Raw genomic sequence first — 26,598 nt, forward strand, 5'->3', positions numbered from 1 at the left:
GTTAAATTCTCCCTCATGTAGGAACATAAGTTGAGAATGGATCTGACCATTCATTTTCAAGTGTACTGCCATAGCTCATGACTTTGAGTGCATGAGTTCCTCCATTTAGAGAGTGGCCAACCTCAAGGAGATTCATTTTGTACTTGCAGGAACTGCATAATGATGTTCACAGAATTTATACCACACTATGCAGTCTTGACTAATCATTAGTGGTGATGAGGCAAAGGTGTTTGTTGCAACTCAATTGGTTACCCTTCAGAGCCAGCTGAGGGCTACAACAGAGGATGAAGATACCACCCCTCACAGGGTACCGTCATCATTGTAGTCCTCCTTGCTCCTTCTGACTAAGCGACCATCTGCAGAATGGCCCGGTGACAGAGGTTATTCCTTCAACAATCTGGACATGTCCTCACTGACACCTCCATAATGAGAATGATTATCATGTGCAACTCAGTCACAAGCAGAACAAAATGAACAGGCTACATCCAATTCATTCGAGGCCACAATGGAAGCACAATGTAGGAGAGGCTGAGAGTAGAGGCTGTTGCATCAGGCAGAATGGGATACCATGGATCTTAACCCACGGTAAAGGACCATGAACAATGATGGTGAAACCTCTGGACATCCTTCGTTGGCAGTAAGAGTTGATCTGTTCCAGGCTGTGTCTTCAGTAGAACAAAAACAGAAAATGCTGGAAAATCTCAGTAGGTCTGACAGCATCTGTGGGTGCTAGAACATTGCATTTTGTATTCAGTTCCCACAGATACTGTCAGACCTGCTGAGATTTTCCAGCATTTTCTGTTTTGGTTTCAGATTCTAGCATCCACAATATTTTGCTTTTATCTTCAGTGGAATTATTTTCACAGGCAGCACAAGGTGAGTTCCAGACCATGATGTTCCTCCTGGGTCAGTGAGGCTGAACTGATCTGGGCTTGAATTAGATGGTCCGTGACAGTAATGGCATCTTGATAATACCCTTAAGTCTCATGCTGTACCCAGTTCCACCACCTTATTTTTAAACGGTGACTCCTAGTTCTAGGTGCCCCTGCAAGAGGAAACATCCTCTTCACATTCACCTTATCAAGACCCCTCAGGATCTTGCACATTTCAATCAAGTTGCCTTACTCTTTTAACCTTTCCTAATAAGACAACTCACCCATCGGAAGTATTAGTCTAGCAAAGCTACTCTGAACTGCTTTCAATGCATTTACACTGTTTTGTAAATAATATTGCACACAGTACTCCATGTGTGGTCTCACCAATGCTCTAGATAAATGAAGTATAACCTTCCTACTTTTGTATTCAATTCCCCTTGTCATTAACAATAGCATTCTATTAGCTTTCCTAATTACTTGCTGTACCTGATACTAACCTTTTGCGATTCATGCAGTAGGGCACATAAATCTGCATCTCAGAACTGTATAATCTCTCATAATTTAAATAATATTTTTAATTTTTCTTGCCAAAATGGACAACTTTACATTTTCCCACATTATACTCCATTTCCCAGATCTTTGCCCACTCACTGAACCTATCTATATCTCTTTGTAGTTTCCGTATGTCCTCTTCAAATCTTTCTTTTCTACCTATTTTTGTGTCACCTGCAAATTTAGCAACCATATCTTTTATTCTTTCACCTGAGTCATTTATATCAATTGTAAAAAGTTGAGGTTCCTGCATCGATTCTTGTGGCACACCACTCATTATACCTTGTCAACTAGAAAAAGACTCTTTTATGTTCGCTTTATGTTTCCTGTTAGCTAGCCAACATGTTACCTTCCTACAACATGAGCTTTTCTTTGTTACAATAACCTTTGATGTGGCACTTCATCAAATGCCTTCTGGAAATCTAAGTACAGTACATTCACTAGTTCCCCTTTATCCACAGCTTACATCCTCAAAGAACTCTGATAAATCGTGGGAATCGTAGCGGGTGAGACAGAAAATTCGGTGGGCCATTTAAAGGTCCATTGAGCTTGGGTGGGAATTTCCGGCCTTGGGCACACATGGCTGGAAAGTCTGGCCATGATTTCCAAAACAATAACCTTAATAACCTTGAATTTTTCTAATGCCCTTTAACACCTTTAATAATTGCTCCTAATATTTTCCCTCTGACAAATGTTAAACTAACTGGCCTGTAGTTTCATAAGAACATAAGAGCATAAGAAATAAGAGCAGGAGTAGGCCATCTAGCCCTTTGAGCCTGCCCCGCCATTCAATAAGATCATGGCTGATCTGAAGTTCCACTTTCCCGCTTTCTCCCCATAACCCTTAATACCCTTGCCTACCAAAAACCTATCTACCCGTGTCTTAAATATATTTAGCGAGGTAGCCTCCACCACTTCAACGGGCAGAGAATTCCAGAGATTCACCACCCTTTGAGTGAAGAACTTCCTCCTCAACTCCGTTCTAAACTGCTCACCCCTTATCTTGAGGCTGTGCCCTCTAGTCCTGCTGTCCTTTCTGAGCGGGAAGAATCTCTCTACCCCTACCCTATCCATCCCCTTCATTATCTTATATGCCTCTATAAGATCCCCCCTCATCCTTCTAAACTCCAACGAGTACAGACCCAGTTTCCTGCTTTCTGTCTTGTGCCATTTTTGAATAAAGGAGTTGCATTTGCTATTTTCCAATCTAATGGAACCTTCCTTGAATGTAGGGAATTTGGAAAATTGAAAACAATACATCAACCATCTCTCTAACCACTCCTTAGATTCTTTAATGAAGTCCATCAGCACCCAGGGACATGTCAGGACGCAGATCCCACTATTTACTGTATTCCTGCTGTCCTTCTGTTTTCCATTATTGACTCTGAGATCCACTTTCCTAGAACCAGCACTCACTTTGTTACCACTTTTTGAAATACCTACTGAAATTCTTACCACCTGTCTTTATATTTCTAGCTCACTTTCTCTCATACTCAAATTTTTCCTCTTTTATCAATCTTGTTGTCATTCTTTGCTGTTTTTTATGTTTAGCCCAATCTTTTGACCTGCTGCCAATCTTTGCATAATTATACGCTTCTTCTTTAAGTTTTTTAACTTTTTTAGTTAACTACAGATGGTGGATCTTCCCTTGGAATTTTTCTTTCTCATTGGAATGTATCTATTCTGTGTATTCTGAAATATCCCCTTAAATGTCTCACTACATTTTTGTGGACCTATTCCTTAACCTGAATTGGGAGTGAAAGCCATTTCTGTTGAACTTCACTATGTGCCTGGTTGGTGACTTGATGGTGACATTGGTGCAATCAATGCACCCATGGAAATCCAGCAATGAAAGTGAATCCCACTATAATCTGTGCCTGTAATTGAAATTATATCAAATTGGCTGGCAGCTCTGCAAAATGGGACTTCCTCCCAAGTATGAGCTGCCAAAACCAGCAGGTCAACTTATTTGATGACAGGGCAACCTTGCCATCCAAAGAATCTGGTCCAGCGCACCACTTTTTCACACAAGCACTAAACCTGACCCAACTCAACCCTTTCAATTAGGCAATGCACCAGTTCACCCTATCATCTTTCAGTGATACTGTGGTCCATTCACTTTCATATTGATGTTGTACCCCATCCTCCCTGTAAGCTGTAGCCCTGCAGGTTGCTGCAAGTGCATACCTGTGTCTATTTTTTTTTAATGTGATGAGGTTTTCTGCTTTTACTAACTTTACAGACAGTGAGTTTCAAAACTCCACCATCCTCTAAGTGAAAACTTTCTCCTGAACAGTGCTTTAATTTATCTAACAATGACTTTAAATCTGTGTCCCTATATTATTAATCTTCCTGTTAATAGAAATACATTCTTCCTATCCACTCTATCTAATAGAGTCCTGATAATTTTATACACGATGTGGGTATGCCGGCGTTGGACTGGCGTAAACACAGTAAAAAGTCTGACAACACCAGGTTTTAGTCCAACCTATTTATTTGATAATATTCTCACAAGCTTTCGAGGGGTTACCCTCTTCGTCAGGTGAATGGAGAGTTAAGCCAATCACCTGACGAAGAGGGTAACCCCTCGAAAGCTTGTGAGAATATTATCAAATAAATAGGTTGGACTAAAACCTGGTGTTGTCAGACTTTTTACCGAATTTTATACACCTCAGTTAAAACTCCACCCAGCCATCTTAATTACATGGAAAAGTATCCCAGCCTTTCCAAACTTTCAAGTAGCTAGAATTCTCCTGTCTTGACAGCATGCTTGTGAGTCTCTTCTGTAACCTCTTTAGTCCATTTACATCCTTCCTGTAATGCAGCGACCAGAACTGTGCACAGTACTGTAGCTGCAGCCTAACTAGTGTTTTATGTTGTCCTAGCATAACTTCTGTATTCTTATGTTCTAGCTAGCAGGCAATCAAGGAAAATATCCTGCATGTTTTTTGACCACTTCTCCTACCTGCCAATTACTTTCAGGAATCTGCAAACATCCAGTCTATTCCCCTACGTTTCTTGGATCCGATAATTAATTGTGTAGTCCCTTGTCATGCTTGTCATCCCCAAATATATTATCTCAAACTTTTCCAGACTGAATTCCATTTGTCACTTTTCTCTTTACTTGACCAATCCATTTATACCTTCGTGCTTTATTCCTCACTATCAACCACATGGCTAACTTTATTATCTGCAAACTTCTTAATCATTTAGTCACTGAATCCTGGCTGGTCTGGTTTGTATTTTGTGTAAACTATAGTGACTGGATCCTGATGGTGTGTGCTACATCTGCTATAGTTAGTCACTGGATCCTCACTGTAGTTAATATTTACTGTAGTTGACTGACTAATGATTGCCCCCTTCCTGTCTGTACTCTGTCCTCGTCTTAAACACAAATGCAAGGAGTTCATCAACTTCTTTGTTTATAAGATTATAACAGTCTCCTGACTCAGAGGTGAGAGTACTATCAACCGAATCAAATTAACTCTGATAAAAGTATTAAAATAGTGGGAAAAAAATTCAATATGGCTTTAAGAATTTTAAGAATTTAAGATATTCAACAGTGCAATTCCTCAGCTAAATACTACTTCTGACTCTATGTATCCCATCTAATGTTGAAATCCATTTCATGCATTGTCACCTTCAGACTCAGCTATTCCAGGCTGACGTGGCCAACCTCATACCTGCATTATAAAATTCATTATCCAGACCCCAGGGTATGTATCTTATTCTGCACAAAATCCCACTTCCCAATCCCCTTGTACGCAATGACCTACCTTGGCAATGTCTTGACTTTAAAATTGTCACTGGTATGTTTAAATGCCCTCGGGATTTTGTGTCTCCCTATTTCTTTCATCTCCAATCTTTTTTTTATTCCCCCTTTTCACACAAGCACTAAACCTGACCCAACTCAACCCTTTCAATTAAGCAATGCACCAGTTCACTCTGTCATCTTTCAGTGACACTGTGGTCCATTCAATTTCATATTGATGTTGTACCCTATCCTCCCTGTAAGCCGTAGCCCTGCAGGTTGCTGCAAGCGCATACCTGTGTCTTTTTTTTAATGTGATGAGGCTTTCTGCTTTTATTAACTTTACAAATTAGGAACGGTGCTGTCAGCTTCCTAGGCTGCATGCTGTATCTAACTATTTGTGCAGGGAATGATCAAGGGCGTAAATTACATTCTGTGACTATTAGTGGAAATTAACTTGTACTTCTTTGGTTTAATTCTGTGGAATAGATAAAGAATCTTCTTATGAGAAAGGCAGATGAAAAATATAAAATTTGGAGGCATTTTGTATATATGTGCCCTGGCAAGATATGTATCAAGCTCTGATAGACTATTTAACATGTTTAAAGAAAATAGCCATAACTGATTTTAATTTTCTTTTCATACAGATCTTTACCGTGCAATTGACTCTTGGAGATCAAACCTGGGAAGCAGAAGGAAGTAGTATTAAAAAAGCTCAACACGCTGCTGCAGCCAAAGCATTGTGTGAGACTAATCTCCCAAAACCATGTCCACGGCCACCTAAAACTATTATGAATAATAATCCAGGTACTGGTGATTTCATGCTAATTATTTGAATTTCATATTAGTATTAGCTAAATAAATGTATAACAACTTAAAAATATTTGCTTATAACATTGATAGAATATCAATCTTTTGATCACATTTGTTATATGTGTAACATTCAGTCTGTGTTGGTATTTATGTTTCACTTGAGTCTCCTCCCACCCCTCTTCATCTAATACTATTAGCATAACGTTCTATTCCTTTTTCCCTTGTGTGTTTATCTAACTTTCCCCTTTAAATGCGTCAATGCTTTAATGCCTCAAATGTAGGTCAGCCTTTGATTTCAGTAAATCATTATGGCGTGTGATTGACATTTTCATTTTTTGGACTATGAAAATTATACAGCATTATAGCTACAGGTCCTGTCCTTTCAGACATGTATTGTGCCTAGAGAAGGATCTGTATAATAGGTAGGCGAACAACAGAACAGCAACATTGGCAAGAACTTTTTGTCTGCTATTTTCATTAGTATTTTTATGCCTTACAAATGCATAGATGCAATAAAGGAAAAGAAAAGACTTGCGCTTGCATAGCACTTTTCATGACCACTGGAGTGCTTCACAAGTGCTTTACAAGCAATGAAGTACTTTAGTAGTGTAGCCAACACTGTAAAGTAGGAAGTAGCTAATTTGCACAAAACAAACTCCCACAAACAGCTATGTGATGATCTGTCCTTGTGATGTTGATTGATGGATGAATATTGGCCAGGACACCAGGGATAACTACCCTGCTCTTCTTTAAAATAATGCCATGGGATTTTTTACATGCACAGTTGGGCCTTGGCTTAATGTCTTATCTGAAATATGTCACCTTCAGCAGTGCAGCATTGGACTGTCAGCATTTATTTTTGTGCCTGGAGTGTAGAACTTGAAGTCAGAAATGAGAGTGCTACCGAATGAGTCATGTTGACACAATGGAAATGTTTCCCCCCCCGCCCCATCAGAGGCTTTGCAAGTAGAACTGCCACTGGTAGTGGCTGTAACTTGAATGAAATTACAATGAGATTTACATTTCATACATTGTAGAGTATTTCTAATAGAGATATAGCTTAAAATATGGTTTGCCATTTTGAAGCACCTATAAAGAACTGAGCATTTTTAGCAGTATTGGATGTGAATATAATGGAAACTATTTTTATATAAGGAATTTTCAATGCTTTACAGAGCATCCAGTGTGACATCCTTTAGCAGAGATCAGAGTGTATTTTCACTGCATTTAACCTAACTCAAACAACAAAAGATAAGTTAATAAGATTTACATTAATAAGACAATTGTTAAATAAAAGAACAAGCAAGAAGGCTTAAATTTGAAGGGAACAAATAGTATCCATTAAGCGCAAGAAATATTGACAATTTTTTGTAAACACAGCTAAGAATCTGAGAAAACAGATGAGGACTCTTGATCTTTGCCTCAATCAAAAGGTTAAACTACCAGAAGTGGATGATTTTATTGTGTTTCCAAGGCAATATACTTTTATTTTAGAGTGCATCATTTGCCATTTTTCTTTTAATCTGATTAAGAGCTGGACAGAAAACATTTTAGTGAAAGGTTTGTACGTAACTTACATGTGTTTATAGTGGTTCTAGTTTGAAGGGTAGGGTGTGGTAATTGCTTTGGTTACCTTAGGCCGATCTCAAATTTTTTGCCATTCATGAGGATATCAAACACTTCCCATACTGAAAGGGTTTATTGCTGCTAGTTATCCTGTGCTGTGTGTGTTGGTTGGGAGGGGATGGTATTCAGATCCTCTGTTTCCAGAGGGACTGGTAAACCTGAGATTAAAGTTGCCAGCCTCCTAGATTGCTTTGGAGTCTTGAAGAATTATACTGATCTTCCAGGTTTTGAACTCTCCAATGGGTCTGTGGATAACATTACAACTAATGGTATTAAACCACAAAGATCAGCATATTCAGGTTTGATTGCTAGCCTGTGATGAGTTAGCTGATCTCATCAGATCATCAGTTGAGATGATAAACTTACCTTGAGCATTCTTAGGCGAAGGAGCAAAATGTCAAATAGTTTATTGCTTTTCATTTAATTCAATAATTCCTGCTTACATCTGTTTTTGCTCAGTAGTTGAAGGTAAGGCCAGCCTTGTCTGTAATACCTTCTACGCCAGAAAAACGATGAATGCAAAATGCACGTGATGGTGAGGGACAGGAGGCTGTAACTCTGACTGAGACAGATAGAGGGAACAAGTAGTGGAGGAGCCTCAGACCTTGCAATTGTCGAACAGGTTTGATATGCTCACAATCTGTTTGGATGGAAACAGGCCTGCAAAATGAATGGGCAGGCTGGCCATGACATCATGGTACAGGATTCTATTCAAGTGGGGGAAGCGAACACATTTCTGGCTGAGTCTAAATGGCTGTATGGCCTGCCTGGTACCAGGATTAGAGACATTTGCTCAGAACTGGAGAGGAACTTAAGAGTGGGAGGGCGAGGATCCAGTTGTTGGGTACATGTGAATACCAATAGCATAGGCAGGACAAGGAAAGAGGTTCTGCGTAGTCAGTATGAAGAGTTCTATATGGTCAGTATAAAGACCCAAGCACCAAGGGAAGAAGTTGAACTTCAAATGTGTGTAACATACATTACAAAGCAAATGAATTGATAGCGCAAATTGAAGTAAATGAGTATGATCCCATATGGAGACTGAAACTGAATATTGACGGGTATATGACTATAAGAAGAATAGGAAGCTAGGTAAAGATGAAGCGGTAGTACTGTTAATCAAGGATGACATTGGCACAGTGCTTAGAGATTACCTTGGTTCAGGAAATCAGGATGTAGAACTGGATTGGTTGGAGTGATTAGGAATGGTAGGGGAAAGCAGTCACTAGCGGGCATGGTTTATAGGCCCTTAACTGTAACCACAATGTAGGACAAAATACACAAAAAGAAAAATTGGGCATGTGAGATAAAATTTCGGCAGTAATTATGGGTGATTTTAATCTACATATGAACTGGAAAAATCAGATTGGCAGCATTAACCCTGGATAAGAAGATCATAGATTGCTTTTGAGATAGTTTCTTAGAGCAGCTTGTTCTGGATTCAACCAGAGAGCATGTTATATTAGACTTGGTATTGTATAGTGTGACAGGCGACAGAATTAATTAATTAATTATCTCAGCACAAAGACACCCCTCGGTAGCAGTGACAACGATATGATTGAATTTTTACATCCAATCTGAAAGGAACAAAATTGGATCCAAGACTAGTATTTTAAACTTAAATAAGGCAACCGTGAAAGCTGAGCTAGTTGAAATAAACTGGGATACTAGGCTAGAGGATAGATCAATAGAGAAGCAGTGTCAGACAGTTAAGGGGATGTTTCAGAATACTCAGGAAAAGTATATTCCTACTATAAAGAAAAATTCTAGCAGGAGGATTCACTTCAGTGGGTAACTAAGGAAGTTAAGGTAATTATCAAATTTAAGGAAAAAACATAAATCTGCCCATAGAGGATTGGCAAGTATGCAAAAAGTGACAGAGAATGACCAAGAAAAATAAATTTGAGTATGAGAGGATGCTAGCTAGAAATGTAAAAATGGATAACGAGTTCTACAAATATTTAAAAAGGAAAATAGTAAGTAAAGTGAGTGACAATGAGCAGTCAGTAGTAGATTATAAGGAATGGCAGATGAAATGAACAAATATTTTTGCTTCTGTCTTCACTATAGAAGATATAAAATAATCCAGTAATGCATGTAAATCAGGAGGTGGAATGGAGGGAGAAACTTGGTGAAATTACAATCATGGGGGAAACCATATTGAGCAAACTGATAGAGTTGCAGACTGTGCTACTGTGGGCGGCACGGTAGCATAGTGGTTAGCACTGCTGCTTCACAGCTCAGAGACCTGGGTTCGATCCCCAGCTTGGGTCAAGGTCTATGTGGAGTTTTCACATTCTCCCATGTCTGCATGGGTTTCCTCTGGGTGCTCCTGTTTCCTCCCACAGTCCAAAGATGTGCAGGTTAGGTTGATTGGCCATGCTAAAAATTGCCCTTAGTGTCCGGAGATATGTAGGTTGGAGGGATTAGTGGGTGAATGTATAGGGATATGGGGGTAGGGCCTGGGTGGGATTGTGGTTGTTGCAGTCTTGATGGGCCAAATGGCCTCTTCCTGTACTGTAGAGATTCTGTTCTGTTTTATTCTGTGAAAAGTCTCTGATTCCTGATGGTCTATGTCCTAGGGCAGGCTTATCATTTGGGGCTACGTTTGCAATTTTTTCTCATTCAAGGGGCTGATGAATAAATTTTTGAAAGATAACATTTAGCACAATAAATTGAATTTAAAAAAAAGTTGAAGTATTAAGAAAATTTTAAAAATTGCTAAGCAAAACTAAGGCAATGTCATAGCATTATTTTGGTAAGATGATAAGAGTAATTAATAAAAAGACCAGGTGAGAGGGTTAAATGTGTGTATGTCTGACTCACTCACAGTCCTAGGGTGCTTACTCACCCACTGTCACACACTGAGTGGGTGCATGCGCATATGTTGGTGTGGGCTGGTGAGAGTGAGTGAGAATCTTGAGACTGAGAGTAATGCTCACTCATTCTTCCATTCACTATCTTAAATGCTACACAAACACAATATCACTGCCGCCGATGCTCTCTCACTGCCACCGACTCTCTCTCGCTGCCACCTGCACGCTCACTCTCGCTGCCATGCACTCTCACTGACCCACACACTCAATCTCACTGCTATATGCACACTTACTGTCACTGCCATTCACTCAGTCATTTTCTCACTAATCCCTGTATAATCAGCAGGGTCCAATGCCCTCTGTGAGCTTCCCGCAACCTCTCCCTTCCTGGGCCGCACAATTTCTCTTTTCCTGAGCACACCGACATTTCACCCCTCAAGGTCTGACCCAATAGATCAAGTCATTTCTACTGCCCTGACCCTGCTACAGCTGTTCCATACAGTACTTATCTATCATTCATTGGTCCCCACACTGAAACCAAAATTTAAAACTTACCTGGCATGGAGAAACCAGCCTGATATTGGATGATCAGGCTCACAGCATTTTTAACAGTCTGTCCAAGAACATTTCAATGGCTGGGCCCAACCTTGTGGCCAAGTTGGACCAGCCTCGCGTGAGGTCTTAAAAGAGCTGGTTAATGTGGTAATGGATGCTTTGGTGTTAATTTTCCAAAATACACTAGATTTTGGAATGGCTCCACCAGACTGGAAAGCATCAATATATAACCCCTCTATTCAAGAAGGGAGAGAGGCAGAAAAAAGAAAACTGTAAGTCGGTTAGCTTGGCATCTATTGAGGAAAGTTGTTACAATCAATCATTAAGGAGCTTATAGCTGGGCACTTAGAAAAACTCAAGGTAATTGGGAAGGGTCAGCATAGTTTTGTGAAAGGGAAATCACGTTTGATCAATTTATTGGCAATCTTTAGGAGTTACATACGCTGTTGTTGAAGAGCAGCCTGTGGATATACTGTGCTTGGATTCCCAGAGGCTTTTGATAAGGTACCACATAAAAGGTTTTGCAGAAAATAACAGCGCATGGCGTGGCGGGTAACATATTAGCATAAATAGTAGGCTGGCAGAAAACAGTGTATACGTAAATGGGTCTTTTTCTGATTGACAGGATGTGACCAGCAGAGTCTCGCAGGGATCCGTGCTGGGGGCCTCAACTTATCGCACTATATAGCTATGATGTGGGGAATAAAGACATGGTAGCTAAATTTGCAGGTGACACAAAGACAGAGAGGAAAGTATGTTGCAAAGAGGACACAACAAGGTTGAAGACGGGTATGGATAGGTTGGGTCTATAGGCAAAAATCTGGCAGATGAAGTATAATGTAGGAAAATCTGAAGTTGTTCACTTTGGCAGGATAAATAAAAAAATGCAGACTATTAAACAAAGAATGACAGCAGATTCCCGAGGTGAAGAGGGATCTAGGCGTTCTAGTGCATGAGCCATAAAAAGTTAGTATACAGGTACAGCAAGTAATTAAGAAGGCTAAAGGAATACTGTTCTTTAAATGAGAGGAATTGAGCATAAAATTAAAAATGTTATGCTTCAGTTATATAGGGCATGGGTGAGACCACATCTTGATATTGTGTGCAGTTTGGCTTCCTGATGTAAGAAAGGATGTAAATGCATTAGAGGCATAAGAACATAAGAAAATAAGAAATAGGAGCAGGAGTAGGCCACCTAGCCCTTCGAGCCTGCCCTGCCATTCAATAAGATCATGGCTGATCTGTCGTGGCTCAGTTCCACATTCCTGCCCTCTCCCCATAACCCTTAAACCCCTCGCTTATCAAAAACCCATCAACCCGCGTCTTAAAAATATTTAGCGAGGCAGCCTCCACCACTTCAACGGGCAGAGAATTCCAGAGATTCACCACCCTTTGAGTGAAGAAGTTCCTCCTCAACTCCGTTCTAAACCACCCCCCCCCCCCTTTATCTTGAGGCTGTGCCCCCTAGTCCTACTGTCCTTTCTGAGCGGGAAGAGTCTCTCCACCTCTATCCTATCCATCCCATTCATCATCTTATATGTCTCAATGAGATCTCCCCTCATTCTTCTAAACTCTAACGAGTACAAGCCTAGTTTATTCAGCCTCTCCTCATAGCTCAACCCCCTCAACTCCGGCATCAGCCTAGTAAACCTCCTCTGCACTCCCTCCAAGGTCAAAATATCCTTGCGTAAGTGTGGCGACCAAAACTGCACACAGTACTCCAGCTGCGGCCTCACCAATGCCCTATACAGCTGCAGCAAGACCTCCCTACTTTTATATTCAATCCCCCTCGCTATGAAGGCCAGCATCCCATTCGCCTTCCAGACCACCTGCTGCACCTGCAGGCTGGGTTTTTGCGACTCATGCACAAGGACCCCGAGGTCCCTCTGCACCGTCGCCTGCTGCAGTTTTTCGCCACATAAGTAATAGTCCTTCCTACCATTATTCCTACCAAAGTGGACCACCTCGCACTTGCCAACATTAAATTCCATTTGCCAGTTCCTGGCCCATTCGCCCAGCCTATCTAGATCCTTCTGCAGACCCTCCACACCCTCCGCGCAATTTGCCGTTCCACCAATCTTGGTGTCATCAGCAAATTTTGACACCGTACACTCGGTTCCCTCCTCCAGATCATCTATATAAATGGTAAATCGCTGAGGCCCCAGCACCGACCCCTGGGGCACTCCACTAGTCACCAACCGCCAATCTGAGTAGCATCCATTGACCCCCACTCTCTGCCTCCTATTTGACAACCAATCCTCTATCCACGCTAACACCCTACCCCCAACTCCATGCCTGCTTACTTTCTGCAGTAACCTCTTGTGAGGTACCTTGTCAAATGCCTTCTGAAAATCAAGAAAGACCACATCCACCGGCTCTCCTCTATCCACCGCCCTAGACACATCCTCATAGAACTCCAATAAATTTGTCAGACACGACTTCCCTTTAACGAAACCGTGCTGCGTCTGCTCTATCAAGCAATTCCCCTCAAGATGCCTCGCTATTTCCTCCTTGATGACGGATTCTAACATTTTACCTACAACAGACGTTAAACTAACCGGCCCATAATTCCCTGCCTTTTGCCTGCCACCCTTCTTAAACAATGGCGTAACATTACTTCAGAGGAGGTTTACTAGATAACTGGAATGAGCAACTTCCCTTGTAAGGAAAGGTTGGATAGAATAGGCTTGTTTCCACTGGAATTTAAAAGAGTGAGGGGTCATTTGATTGAAGATCCTGAATGGACTCAACAAGGTGGACATGGAAAGGATATTTGCAGAACTAGGGACCTATTTTGAAATTGGAGGACCCCCTTTTAGAACAGAGGTGAGTAGAATTTTTTTCTCTGAGGACTATGTGACTCTGGAATTCGCTGCCTCAGAAGGTAATGGAGGCATACTACAGTAAGACATGTCAATCCTGGAAGCAAGGCAGACCCGTCCTGGTTCTCTCGGACTTCATCCCAGTTGTATTAATTGCTGTTACATCCTCTCAGCCTTACACTTCATGCCCTCGCATCCATTCCCCATTGTCATCTCCGTCCGATATACGACATCTTCTCCGGAGCCGTCAACATGTCATTGATGAAGACGAACGTGTCGCCAAGACCATCCCTGCATCCCTACTTCTTGCCTTCAAATAGCCGCGCAACCTCAAACAGATCATTGTCCGCAGCTAACTACCCAGCCTTCAGGAGAACAGTGACCACAACACCACACAACCCTGCCACAGCAACCTCTGCAAGACATGCTGGATCATCGTCATGGATGCCATCATCTCACCTGAGAACACCATCCACCAGGTACGCAGTACATACTCTTGCAACTTGGCCAACGTTATCTACCTGATATGCTGCTAGAAAAGATGTCCTGAGGCATGGTACGTGGGGGAGACTATGCAGACACTACGACAACGGATGAATGAACGCTGCTCGACAATCACCAGGCAAAGTGTTCTCTTCCTGTTGGGGAACACTTCAGCGGTCATGGGCATTTGGCCTCTGATCTTTGGGTAAACATTCTCCAAGGCGGCCTTCATGACACACGACAATACAGAGTTGCTGAGCAGAGACTGACAGCCAAGTTCCACATACATGAGGATGGCCTCAACCAGGATCTTGGGTCCATGTCATACCATTTGTAACCCCCATGACTTGCCTGGGCTTGCAGAATCTCACTAACTGTCCTGGCTGGAGACAATACATATGTCTTTAACCCGTGCTTAACCCTCTCTCCACTCACATTGTCTGTACCTTTAAGACTTGATTACCTATAAAGATTCGCATCCCAACCATTATTTTGTAAATTGAGTTTGTGCCTTTATATGCCCTGTTTGTGAACAGAACTCTCATTTACCTGATGAAGGAGCAGCACACTGAAAGCTAGTGGCTTTGCTACCAAATAAACATGTTGGACTTTAACCCTGGTGTTGTGAGACTTCTTACAGTGTTTTCCCCAGTCCAATGTCAGCATCTCCACATCATCTCTATTCAACCCATGCCCCCACCTAATCTCATGCCAACTCACCACCTTCATCACCCACATCCTTCACATCAATTCATACAAACTCATGACCCTTCTATGTCCATTCACCCAGTATGCATTAATAACAGACCCAATGGGCCGTATAGTAATAATGGCATATCTGGAACTACAAAGGAAAAATCAACACACCTGCACAAATCTTCTATTGAGAAAGGAAACTGTTGTTCCTATAAAACTTTCAATCAGACAGACCATTAAATTATAAATAACAGAGGCTTCAGACATTCACATCTCTTAATCTTGTGTAAATAAATTTTGAGACATTGAAAAACTGAAATAATATTATAACTATTTGAAGATGTCAGTCAAGCTAAGCCAACAGTTCACCCCATTTGTCAAAACAGAACCCTTTGCTGTGATGATCCTTTTATGACTATGGGCTCTGAGCTAATCATGCTTATTGAGGATAGGTTTAAGAACTGTTTGGCAGAACTGGATGGCCTCATTATGTATGCTTGTCATGCAAAGAGATGCTTAATAGACTACTGAAATTTATAGAGAATGGTGTTAAGCCTAGATGATTTTGTAGTCCATTCTGAAGCTTTTTCAGTTGAAGGGTTGATGAAAGAGTAATCTGTAACTCATTTTTTTCTATAATGAAACATCTACTTTGAATCCCTTTTTCCCATCTTCTCTACACTCTCCTCCAGGTTTGAGAAGTTCCTATACTTTTTTGTCATTAAGATTGATACTATGTATTCAGCTTCCTCAGTAGCTTCCCCCCTACCCACCCTCCCTTGCCCAATCTAAGCACCCAATCTTTGTCCATAAGGGGCATCTCTCTCAATTCTCTCCCTTCATGCACTCTCCAAAAACATCTTATCTATGAGATCAACTTGCTGCAACCTTGAGCCAATTTTCATAAAATTGCTCATTTTTGTTCTCGGTACCCAATGTAGCTGACCTGCAAGTGATTCTATTTTCTCAGATACTGACCCCTCTCTTGCAACTTTGCAATTATCAACACTTTCCTCATAAAATTTAATTTGTGCCCTTCAGACCTTGGGAACTACTGCCACACTTTGCTGTGTTATTTTCAAATGTGTTATCTCATTTTCTGAAACAGGGTGAAGATACAATTCTGGCATGGTTGCATACCTCATGTCCTTCATTTGGCAGGAATAACACCTGCCAGGGATGCTTCAGAGATGCTGTAATCATGACTCTCAAATCTTGACTTTGGACGGCACGGTAGCACAGTGGTTAGCACTGCTGCTTCACAGCTCCAGGGATCTAGGTTCAATTCCTGGATTGGGCACTGTCTGTGTGGAGTTTGCATGTTCTCCTCATGTCTGTGTGGGTTTCCTCCAGGTGGTCCGGTTTCCTCCCACAGTCCAAAGATGCGTGGGTTAGGATGAGTGGCCATACTAAAAAAAATTGCCCTTAGTGTTCTGAGATGCGTAGGATAGAGTGATTAGTGGGTAAATATGTAGGGATATTGGGTAGGGCTGGGTGGGATTGTGGTCGGTGCAGACTTGATGGGCCAAATGGCCTCTTCTCGTATGTAGGGTTTCTATGATTCTTCTATGATGACTTTGTTCAAGAAGGATGACAGTAATTACAGAACAGTCTCCCTGCTAATGCCAAAGGGAAGATCATTCCAAGGATCCTCCTGAGCTGCCACCTCTCAGTAGCCAAAGAACTCTTCCAGAGCTGCAGTGTTGTTTTCAGCTGTTGATAGGCACTAGAGGCATGAAATTCATTGGGCAACAAGTTTGAGAAAAGTGCAAGCAATAGCACCAACCAATGTTCATTGCCTTTTTTGATCTCAAGAAAACCTTTAACTATGGCATCCATGAAGGCTTATAGAATATCCTCCTCAAGTTTGCTGTCAGAAATTTGTCACCATCCTCTGCCTACTGCACAATAACAATTATGCCACAATCCTCAATTACAGAGCCATTACAAACCCTATCTCAGTGAAAACTGGTATCAAACAAGGTTGTGTTATTCCACCAACCTTCTTCTCCATTTCTGTCATTGTAACATGCAGCTAGCTCACTTTCAACAAATTACCCACAGGGAAAGAGAGGCAAAATGTCAATGCATCATAGGGAGCACGCATACCTCAAACAATCCATGTAACCAAACCTTCAAGCAGCACCTACCCCAGCCTGTGGCAGAATCTGCAGGTTGTGCATTGAACTTATCAGCCAATTCAGGATCCATTAAATGAAAGCAGAAGCAAGTTATCCTCGATCCCAAGGGACTGCCTAACAAAGAAAGGGCTTCCTCCCAAAACTATGTCCTTTTTTTAACAATTTCCTTTTCAAATCACATCATTGAAATTGATCTTATTAAGGACCACAAAAGACATACTTTTTGAATGTAACCAAACTGTATTTTGCAGTATTGGTCACCTTATTTAGGGAAGAATGTAAATGTGTTGGAAGAAGTTCAGAGAAGGTCTCCCAGTAGCTGGAAAGGGTGGATTGTCTTATGAGGAAAGGTTTGACAGGCTAAGCTTGTATCTGCTGGGTTTAAAAGAGTACATAAGAACATAAGAACATAAGAAATAGGAGCAGGAGTAGGCCATCTAGCCCTTCGAGCCTGCCCCGCCATTTAATAAGATCATGGCTGATCTGTTGTGGCTCAGTTCCACTTTCCCGCCCTCTCCCCATAACCCTTAATCCCCTCTCTTATCAAAAACCCATCAACCCGCTTCTTAAAAATATTTAGCGAGGCAGCCTCCACCACTTCAACGGGCAGAGAATTCCAGAGATTCACCACCCTTTGAGTGAAGAAGTTCCTCCTCAACTCCGTTCTAAACCGCCTCCCCTTTATCTTGAGGCTGTGCCCCCTAGTCCTACTGTCTTTTTTGAGCGGGAAGAGTCTCTTCACCTCTATCCTATCCATCCCATTCATCATCTTATACGTCTCAATGAGATCTCCCCTCATTCTTCTAAACTCTAGCGAGTACAAGCCTAGTTTATTCAGCCTCTCCTCATAGCTCAACCCCCTCAACTCCGGTATCAGCCTAGTAAACCTCCTGGTGATTTGATTGAAATATGTAAGATCCTGAGGAGTCTTAACAGGGTGGATGTACAGAGGATATTTTCTGTTGTGGGAGATTCTAGAGCTAGGATGCCTTGTTTAAAAATAAGGGATCTCCCACTTAAAACAGATTTGAGGCGAAATTCTTTCTCTCAGCAGGTGACGAATCTTTGGATCTCTGTTCCTGAAAAGGTGATTCAAGCAGAATCTTTGAATATTTTTAAGGCAGGCGCGGAGAGATTCTTGGTAAACAGTGGGTTGGTAGGTTATCGGGTAGTTGGGGTACGGATTTGAGGTTACTACCAGATTGGCCATGTTCTTAATAAATGGTGGAACAGGCTTAAGGGGCTGAATGGCCTATTCTTCTTATTTGAACGTATGCATTTTGCCTCCTCATGCTCCAACTTCTCTGCTTTCCTTGGCTTCTTGCTCTTTTCTATCTACATGCTGCTCTTTGACGTGATCAATTATATCTATTTCAGTCATCTGCAATACCTCACCCACCATTTTATTGCACTCTCTTTACTACTTCCCCTGTGCTTTCTGACTATTTGCCTGATATCCAGTCTTGGATGAGTTGCAGTTTCCTCTCACTGAAGACGGAAACTGTAAAGTTTATAACCTAGCCACCAATTTTGTTCTCCTCCTCAGCCACCATCCAGGTCTAAACCAGAATGTTCACAGCTTTATCATCCCATTGGATCCCTTGTGTTTTGTATTCATTCATGCTATGTGGGTGTTGCTGGCTAGGCCAACATTTATTGTCCATTGCTAATTTCCTTTACAAATTTGGTGGTGAGCTGTAGGTACACCCACAGTACTGTTAGCAAGGGAATTACAGGATTTTGCTCCAGTGACAATGATGGAAAGTGATATATTTCCAAGTCAGTATGGTGTGTGGTTTTTAGCTAACTTGCAGGTGGTGGTATTCCTATGCATCTATTGTCCTTGTCCTTAGAACATAAGAACATAAGAAATAGGAGCAGGAGTAGGCCATCTAGCCCTTCGAGCCTGCCCCGCCATTCAGTAAGATCATGGCTGATCTGTCGTGGCTCAGTTCCACTTTCCCGCCCTCTCCCCATAACCCTTAATCCCCTCTCTTATCAAAAACCCATCAACCCGTGTCTTAAAAATATTTAGCGAGGCAGCCTCCACCACTTCAACGGGCAGAGAATTCCAGAGATTCACCACCCTTTGAGTGAAGAAGTTCCTCCTCAACTCCGTTCTAAACCGCCCCCCCGCCCCTTTATCTTGAGGCTGTGCCCCCTAGTCCTACTGTCTTTTTTGAGCGGGAAGAGTCTCTCCACCTCTATCCTATCCATCCCATTCATCATCTTATACGTCTCAATGAGATCTCCCCATATTCTTCTAAACTCTAACGAGTACAAGCCTAGTTTATTCAGCCTCTCCTCATAGCTCAACCCCTTCAACTCCGGTATCAGCCTAGTAAACCTCCTCTGCACTCCCTCCAAGGCCAAAATATCTTTGCGCAGGTGCGGCGCCCAAAACTGCACACAGTACTCCAGCTGCGGCCTCACCAATGCCCTATACAGCTGCAGCAAGACCTCCCTACTTTTATATTCAATCCCCCTCGCTATGAAGGCCAGCATCCCATTTGCCTTCCTGACCACATGCTGCACCTGCAAGCTGGGTTTTTGCGACTCATGCACAAGGACCCCGAGGTCCCTCTGCACCGTCGCCTGCTGCAGTTTTTCGCCACGTAAGTAATAGTCCTTCCTACCATTCTTCCTACCAAAGTGGACCACCTCACACTTGCCAACATTAAATTCCATTTGCTAGTTCCTGGCCCATTCGCCCAGCCTATCTAGATCCTTCTGCAGACTCTCCACACCCTCCGCACAATTTGCCGTTCCCCCAATCTTGGTGTCATCAGCAAATTTCGACACCCTACACTCGGTTCCCTCCTCCAGATCATCTGTATAAATGGTAAAAAGCTGAAGCTCCAGCACCGACCCCTGGGGCACTCCACTAGTCACCATCCGCCAATCCGAATAGCACCCGTTGACCCCCACTCTCTGCCTCCTATTTGACAACCAATCCTCTATCCACGCTAACACCCTACCCCCAACTCCATGTCCCTCGACCTTCTGCAATAACCTCTTGTGAGGTACTTTGTCAAACGCCTTCTGAAAATCCAGAAAGACCACATCCACCGGCTCTCCTCTATCCACCGCCCTAGACACATCCTCATAGAACTCCAGTAAATTTGTCAGACACGACTTCCCTTTAATGAAACCGTGCTGCGTCGGCTCTATCAAGCAATTCCCTTCAAGATGCCTCGCAATTTCCTCCTTAATGACGGATTCTAACATTTTACCTACCACAGACGTTAAACTAACCGGCCTATAATTCCCCGCCTTTTGCCTGCCACCCTTCTTAAACAACGGCGTAACATTAGCCGTTTTCCAATCTTCCAGCACTTCCCCGGAATCCAGCGACGTCTGGAAAATAACCACCAAGGCATCCACTATCACCTCCGCCATTTCTTTCAGAACCCTCGGATGCATTCCATCCGGTCCTGGGGACTTGTCCACAATCAGTCCCTCCAGTCTGTTGAGCACCGCCTCTCTAGTAACAGTAATGTCATTAAGACCCTCCAGTCCTACCACCTTTCCATCTCTAACACCCGGCAAATTATTCACGTCCTCCTCTGTGAAGACAGAAACAAAAAAGTTATTCAATACTTTAGCCATATCCCCATCCCCTACCACTAGGTCCCCTTTCTCATCCTCTAAAGGACCAACGTTCACCCTAGCCAGCCTCTTCCTTTTTATATATTTATAAAAACTCTTGCTATCCTTTTTTATATTAAGCGCTAGCCCAGCTTCATAGTTTCTCCTACCCTTCTTTATCAACTTCTTTGTCAATCTGCAGAGTTCCTGCAGTGCATCTTAGATAGTACACACTGCTGCCACTGTGTGTCAGTGATGGAGGGACTGAATGTTTGTAGATGGAGTTCCAATCAAGTGGGTTGTTTTATCCTGGATGGTATCAAGCTTTTTGAGTGCTGGTGGAGTTATATTAATCCAGGCAAGTGGAGTGTATTCCATCATACTCTTTTTGGATGGTGGACAGATTTTGTGGAGTCAAGAGGTGAGTTACTTGCCACAGGGATCTTAGCCTCTGACCTGCTCCTGTAGCCACAGTATTTATGTAGCTTTTCCTATTCAGTTTCTGATCAATGATAATGCCCAGGATGTTGACAGTGGGGAGATTCATGATGATAATGACAGTAAATGTCAAGGGATGATGGTTAGATTCCCTCTTGTTGGAAATACTTATTGCTTGGCACTTGTGTGGCATGAACGTTGCTTGCCATTTGTCAGCCCAAGCTTGGATATTGTCCAGGTCTTGCTGCATTTTGTTATGTAGTGGCACACTTTGGCATTGTCAAGACTCTTCAGGTTTTGTTCGGAACAGAGGGTATTTATTGATAAAGAGAAACTATGTACAGTAGTTTGCAGCACTAAGATGCTTTGGAGTAGCAGCCCCTGACTGCTCCAGTCCTTACATGCTTACTCCATGGCTTCCAGACGTATTATGTCTGACTCTCTGGGGTGATCACTCATTCATGGTTCCCATTGGTCTCAAGCCAGGTGACCTCTTCCGCTGTGCTATCTTAAAGAGACAGACACAACAATCACTACATTCCACCCCCTTTAAATTATTTATGCAGTCTTTAAAGTTGATTTACTCAATTTTACACTCTGAATAGACATTATACACACAAGTTAGACATGATGTAAATTGATGTAGCTATGTTTAATGATGAGATTTTGAGGCTTGCAGTTAACATATTAGTAGGCTTCTACTATGCACAGTTCAAAATATGGCCTCACATGGGTTTCTTCCATATAGACTTACTGCTTTCCAAGTTCTGTCTGTGCTAATCAAGGACTGTATACTTAATTCTGCGGACATTGATCCTCCTCTCTGTCGAGCACCCTACTCTATCATGCATGCAGGTACCATCATCACTATACAACACAGTCTTATGTCTTGACTGCTCATTCACAATCTGGGGTCTGTTACTTGTGAAGGAAAATGGTCTTTGCACTCTATTTCTGGTACTCAGGGCAAGTGATAATGTTTGTGGACCATTTCAGCAATCTTATTCTGCATGTAATCTTAGTTACTTTCTCTGTCTGAATTGCTGCTTTGTCTAGTTCTCTCTGGTACAACTTCCACAGCTGAGTGGCTTCATTTTCCAATATCTTCCTTCCGTCTTCTACATTGACCAAATCTTCTGCTCAGACTCAAATAGTTCTTTATTCCATGTATCTGCTTTTGGAATCCATTCAGTTTATCCATTTCTGAGTTTTTCCCCATGTGAATCCATCATTCTTTCCTAAAAATATTTGATAACAATCTCTTCCTTTTCAAACTTTACAAGTTTTCAGATAACTCTATGATCCTTTTGTTGTTTGTTATAGTTACTTCAAACTCTACTTCTACGTTCAACATTTCTTTCTCCTTGTTATACTAATTAAACATTTCTGAATTACTAACATGTTCCAACAGTTGTGTTCTCTCTTTTGGTTTGCCCATTGCTAAGTCCTCCTCAGAACCTTCTTAAACACTGGACAGCTTTGGCCTCTCTGTAGAATGCCAATTCCTCAAGCTCATTAGTGTATTCCACAGGACTAGTAACTCGATTAGTCAATTGGATCACTAGAGAATTTCTAATAATAGCTCTGGTAAATGATCGCTCTGCACAAATTTCTGCTCCAATAGACTGGTGACTCTCGCAGTAGATGACATAGGATGTCCTTCCTACATGAGCACCACGGATCAAATCGTTGATGTGTTTTACTTTGACACTAGCAGTTCATTCACCCATCACCAAACTAATAACATCCTCTACTTGGGATTTCCTTGGCTCTTCTCGAGTTCCATGGTACAACTTCTGTTGTTGAGTTCTGCTTATGCTTTTTCCTTCAACTTTTTTTTACCTTTTATTCACATTTTAATGATTTAACTCCAGTTCCTTCACTGCTTGCTGGTGAATGCAAGTTTCTCACTGGTCTTAATAGATTTCCTAGCTACTTCCATCTTTTTCATAGTCCTTGTTGTTTTTCTCTTAGTCTTGATATAGAAGGCCACTTCTCATTTAGATTTCATTTCCTTTTTTCTGTAGTCCTTGGTTAAGTTTGTCCAACTGTTATTTTTCTTCACTCTTTCTTCTTCTGCTGTGCCTAGTTTTACTTTCCGACTGATTACAGCTTTATTGTTTGCTTGTAGTTTATTGCTAAAACTTTCAAGGAATTTCACATCACAATATAAAAGGATGAGACACAACTGAGTCTTGCTGCTTCAGCACTTAATTTAATTATTTAGGGTCTTCTGTTGCTTTCTTTATGAGTTCTCACCTTGTTCCCCCTCTTTTGATTTGATTTATTATTGTCACATGTATTGGTATACAGTGAAAAGTATTGTTTCTTCTGTACTATACAGATAAAGCATACTGTTCAAAGAGAAAAAAAGATGAGAGTGCAGAATGTAGTGTTACAGTCATAGCTGGGGTGTAGAAAAAGATCAACTTAATGCGAGGTAGGTCCATTCAGAAGCCTGATGGCACCAGGGAAGAAGCTGTTCTTGAATCAGTTGATACGTGTCCTCAGACTTTTGTATCTTTTTCCTGACGGAAGAAGGCGGAAGAGAGTATGTCTGGGATGCATGGGGTCCTTGATTATGCTGACTGCTTTTCTGAGGCAGCGGGAAGTGTAGACAGTGTCAGTGGGTGGGAAGCTGGTTTGGATGATGGATAGGGCTTCGTTCACTCTTTGTAGTGTTTTGTGGCCTTGGACAGAGTACGAGTGATACAAACAGAAAAAATGCTTTCTATGGTGCGTTTTTGTAGTGACATTCAAATTTCCTTAATCTCCTGAGAAAGTAGAGGCTTCGTGGGTTTTCTTAATGATATGATATGGTATGGGGGGGACCAGGACAGGTTGTTGATGATCTGGACACCTAAAACTTGAAGCTGTTGACCATTTCTACTTCGTCCCCATTGCTATACGCAGGGGCATGTCCTCCCCACTATTCTTCCTGAAGTTGATGACTATCTCCTTTGTTTTGTTGACATTGAGGGAGAGATTATTGTCATCACACCTGTTCACCAGATTCTCTATCTCTTACCTGTACTCCGTCTCGTCATTGTTTGAGATCTGACCCACTACGGTGGTGTCATCAACAAACTTGAAAATCAAGTTAGAGGGGAATTTGGGAACTCCAGTGCTGCACCTTCTCTAGGGTTTCTCAGCGGCCTCTTCTGGATCTCCCAGTGTTCCCCCATCACCAGGGTCTTCCAGGATTTTCTAGTACTCCTGCGTCTCCATGGTCTTCCAGTGCTCCCCCCCATATTGTATTTACCAGTACACCACCCTCTCCGGGATCTTTTATTGCCGACTGGCATTGCTTCTTTGAGCTCCAGCCTTGCATTTTCTTTGAGGTCTTAATTTCTTCTGCAAAGATCTTGCATTGTTTATGGATTGTCTTTTGAGAGTTGCCCTTTATCTGGCAAATTCTGATTTTCCTGTCACTTGTCTGTTGTTCCTTTTTGCTGTTGCATTAAATGTTGCACAACTTTAAATGCATTACAACTTTAAATGCATTACCACTTTAAGACTATGCAGTAATCTTCACTACACATTTGGACATGGGCTGCTTTGGTATCTTTGGAGTCGCAAATGTTGAACTAGGTTCGATTCTAACCAGTGGAGGGTTTTCCTCATGTCCCATTGATTCCCGTTTTACTTAGCTCCGTGATGCCACATTTGGTCACATACTGTCTTTATATCAAGGGCAGTGACTCTCACTTCATCTCTGGAGTTCAGCTCTTTTGTCCACGTTTGAACCAAGGCTATAATAAGGTCAGGAGCTGAGTGAACCTGCTGGAAACCATACTGAGCATTAGTGAGCAGGTTATTGCTAAGTGAGTGTTGATTGATTGTGCTGTTGATGACCCTTTCTGTCACTTTAATGATGATTGAGAGTAGACTGATGGGGTGCTAATTGGCCAGATTGGATTTTGTCCTGCTTTTTGTGCATAGGACACATTGCTGGTTAAATGCCAATGTTACAGTTGCAGTGGAACATCATGGCTAGGGGCACAGCTAGTTCTGGAACACAAATCTTCAGTACTATTACCGGAACATTGTCAGGGCCTTGAGCTATTCCTTGACATCACATGAAGTGAATTGAATTGGCTGAAAACTGGTGTCTGTGATGTTAGGGACCCCCTGGAGGAGGCCGAGATGAATCATCTACTTGGCACTTATGGCTGAAGATTGTAGTAGTGCTTCAGCCTTATCTTTTGCACTAATGTGCTAGGCTCCCCCATAATTGAGGAGGGCAATATTTGTAGAGCCTCCTCCTTCAGTGAGTTGTTTAATTGTCCACCACCATTCACAACTAGATATAGAACATAGAACACTACAGCACAAACAGGCCCTTCGGCCCACGAGTTGCACCGATCACATCAACACCTACCAATCCATAGACCTATCTATAACCCCCAATCCCATTAAACCCCATATACTCATCCAGAAGTCTTTTAAAAGACCCCAGCGAGTTCGCCTCCACCACCACTGACGGCAACCGATTCCATTCACTCACCACCCTCTGAGTGAAAAACTTACCTCTAACATCACTTCTGTACTTGCGTCCCCGCACCTTGAATCTGTGTCCCCTCGTAGTGACCATTTCAACCCGGGGAAATAGCCTCTGAGAATCCACCCTATCTATTCCTCTCAACATTTTATAAGAACATAAGAAATAGGAGCAGGAGTAGGCCATCTAGCCCTTCGAGCCTGCCCCGATCAGGTCACCTCTCAACCTTCGTCTCTCCAGGGAGAAGAGTCCCAGCTCCCTCAACCTAACTTCATAAGGCATGCCTCCCAGTCCAGGCAACATCCTTGTAAATCTCCTCTGTACCCTTTCAATAGCTTCTATGTCCTTCCTATAGTGAGGCGACCAGAACTGCGCACAGTACTCCAAGTGAGGCCTGACAAGGGTCTTATAAAGTTGCAGCATTACCTCCCGATTCCTAAACTCAATCACTCGATTAATGAAGGCCAGTACACCATACGCCTTCTTGACCACATCCTCCACCTGTGAGGCCGATTTAAGAGTCCTGTGGACCCGGACCCCAAGATCCTTCTGCTCTTCAACACTACTAAGACTCCTGCCCTTGATAGTGTACTCGCTCATCCCATTGGTCCTGCCAAAATGGATGACTACACGTTTATCCGCGTTGAAGCCCATCTGCCACTTCTCTGCCCAGTCCTGCATCCTATTTATGTCCTGCTGCAACTTCTGACATCCTTCCAGACCATCCACAACACCACCGATCTTCGTGTCATCGGCGAACTTACTAACCCATCCCCCCACTTCCTCATCCAGGTCATTTATGAAAATGACAAACAGCAAGGGTCCTAGAACAGATCCCTGGGGCACTCCATTGGTGACTGACCTCCATGCAGATATGGCAGAACTGCAGAGCTTAGATCTGATCCGTTATTTGTGGGATCTCTTAGTTCTGTTTATTGCAT

General features: G+C 42.3%; 1 protein-coding gene across 5 annotated transcripts in view; it reads left to right on the top strand.

Moving 5' to 3' along the window:
- The window catches only part of stau2 (staufen double-stranded RNA binding protein 2), a 346,610-nt gene that overhangs the window by 58,867 nt on the left and 261,145 nt on the right, over positions 1-26,598 (top strand). For all 5 annotated transcript variants that reach the window (XM_080194078.1, XM_080194075.1, XM_080194077.1 and 2 more), the window contains exon 4: positions 5,826-5,985. In XM_080194078.1, the coding sequence (XP_080050204.1) occupies positions 5,826-5,985 (160 nt within the window). The remainder of the gene's footprint in view (positions 1-5,825; positions 5,986-26,598) is intronic.

This window comes from Carcharhinus amblyrhynchos, chromosome 8 (genome assembly GCF_965287045.1).
Source record: "Carcharhinus amblyrhynchos chromosome 8, sCarAmb.v2.hapA, whole genome shotgun sequence".
Taxonomy (NCBI): Eukaryota; Metazoa; Chordata; class Chondrichthyes; order Carcharhiniformes; family Carcharhinidae; genus Carcharhinus; species Carcharhinus amblyrhynchos.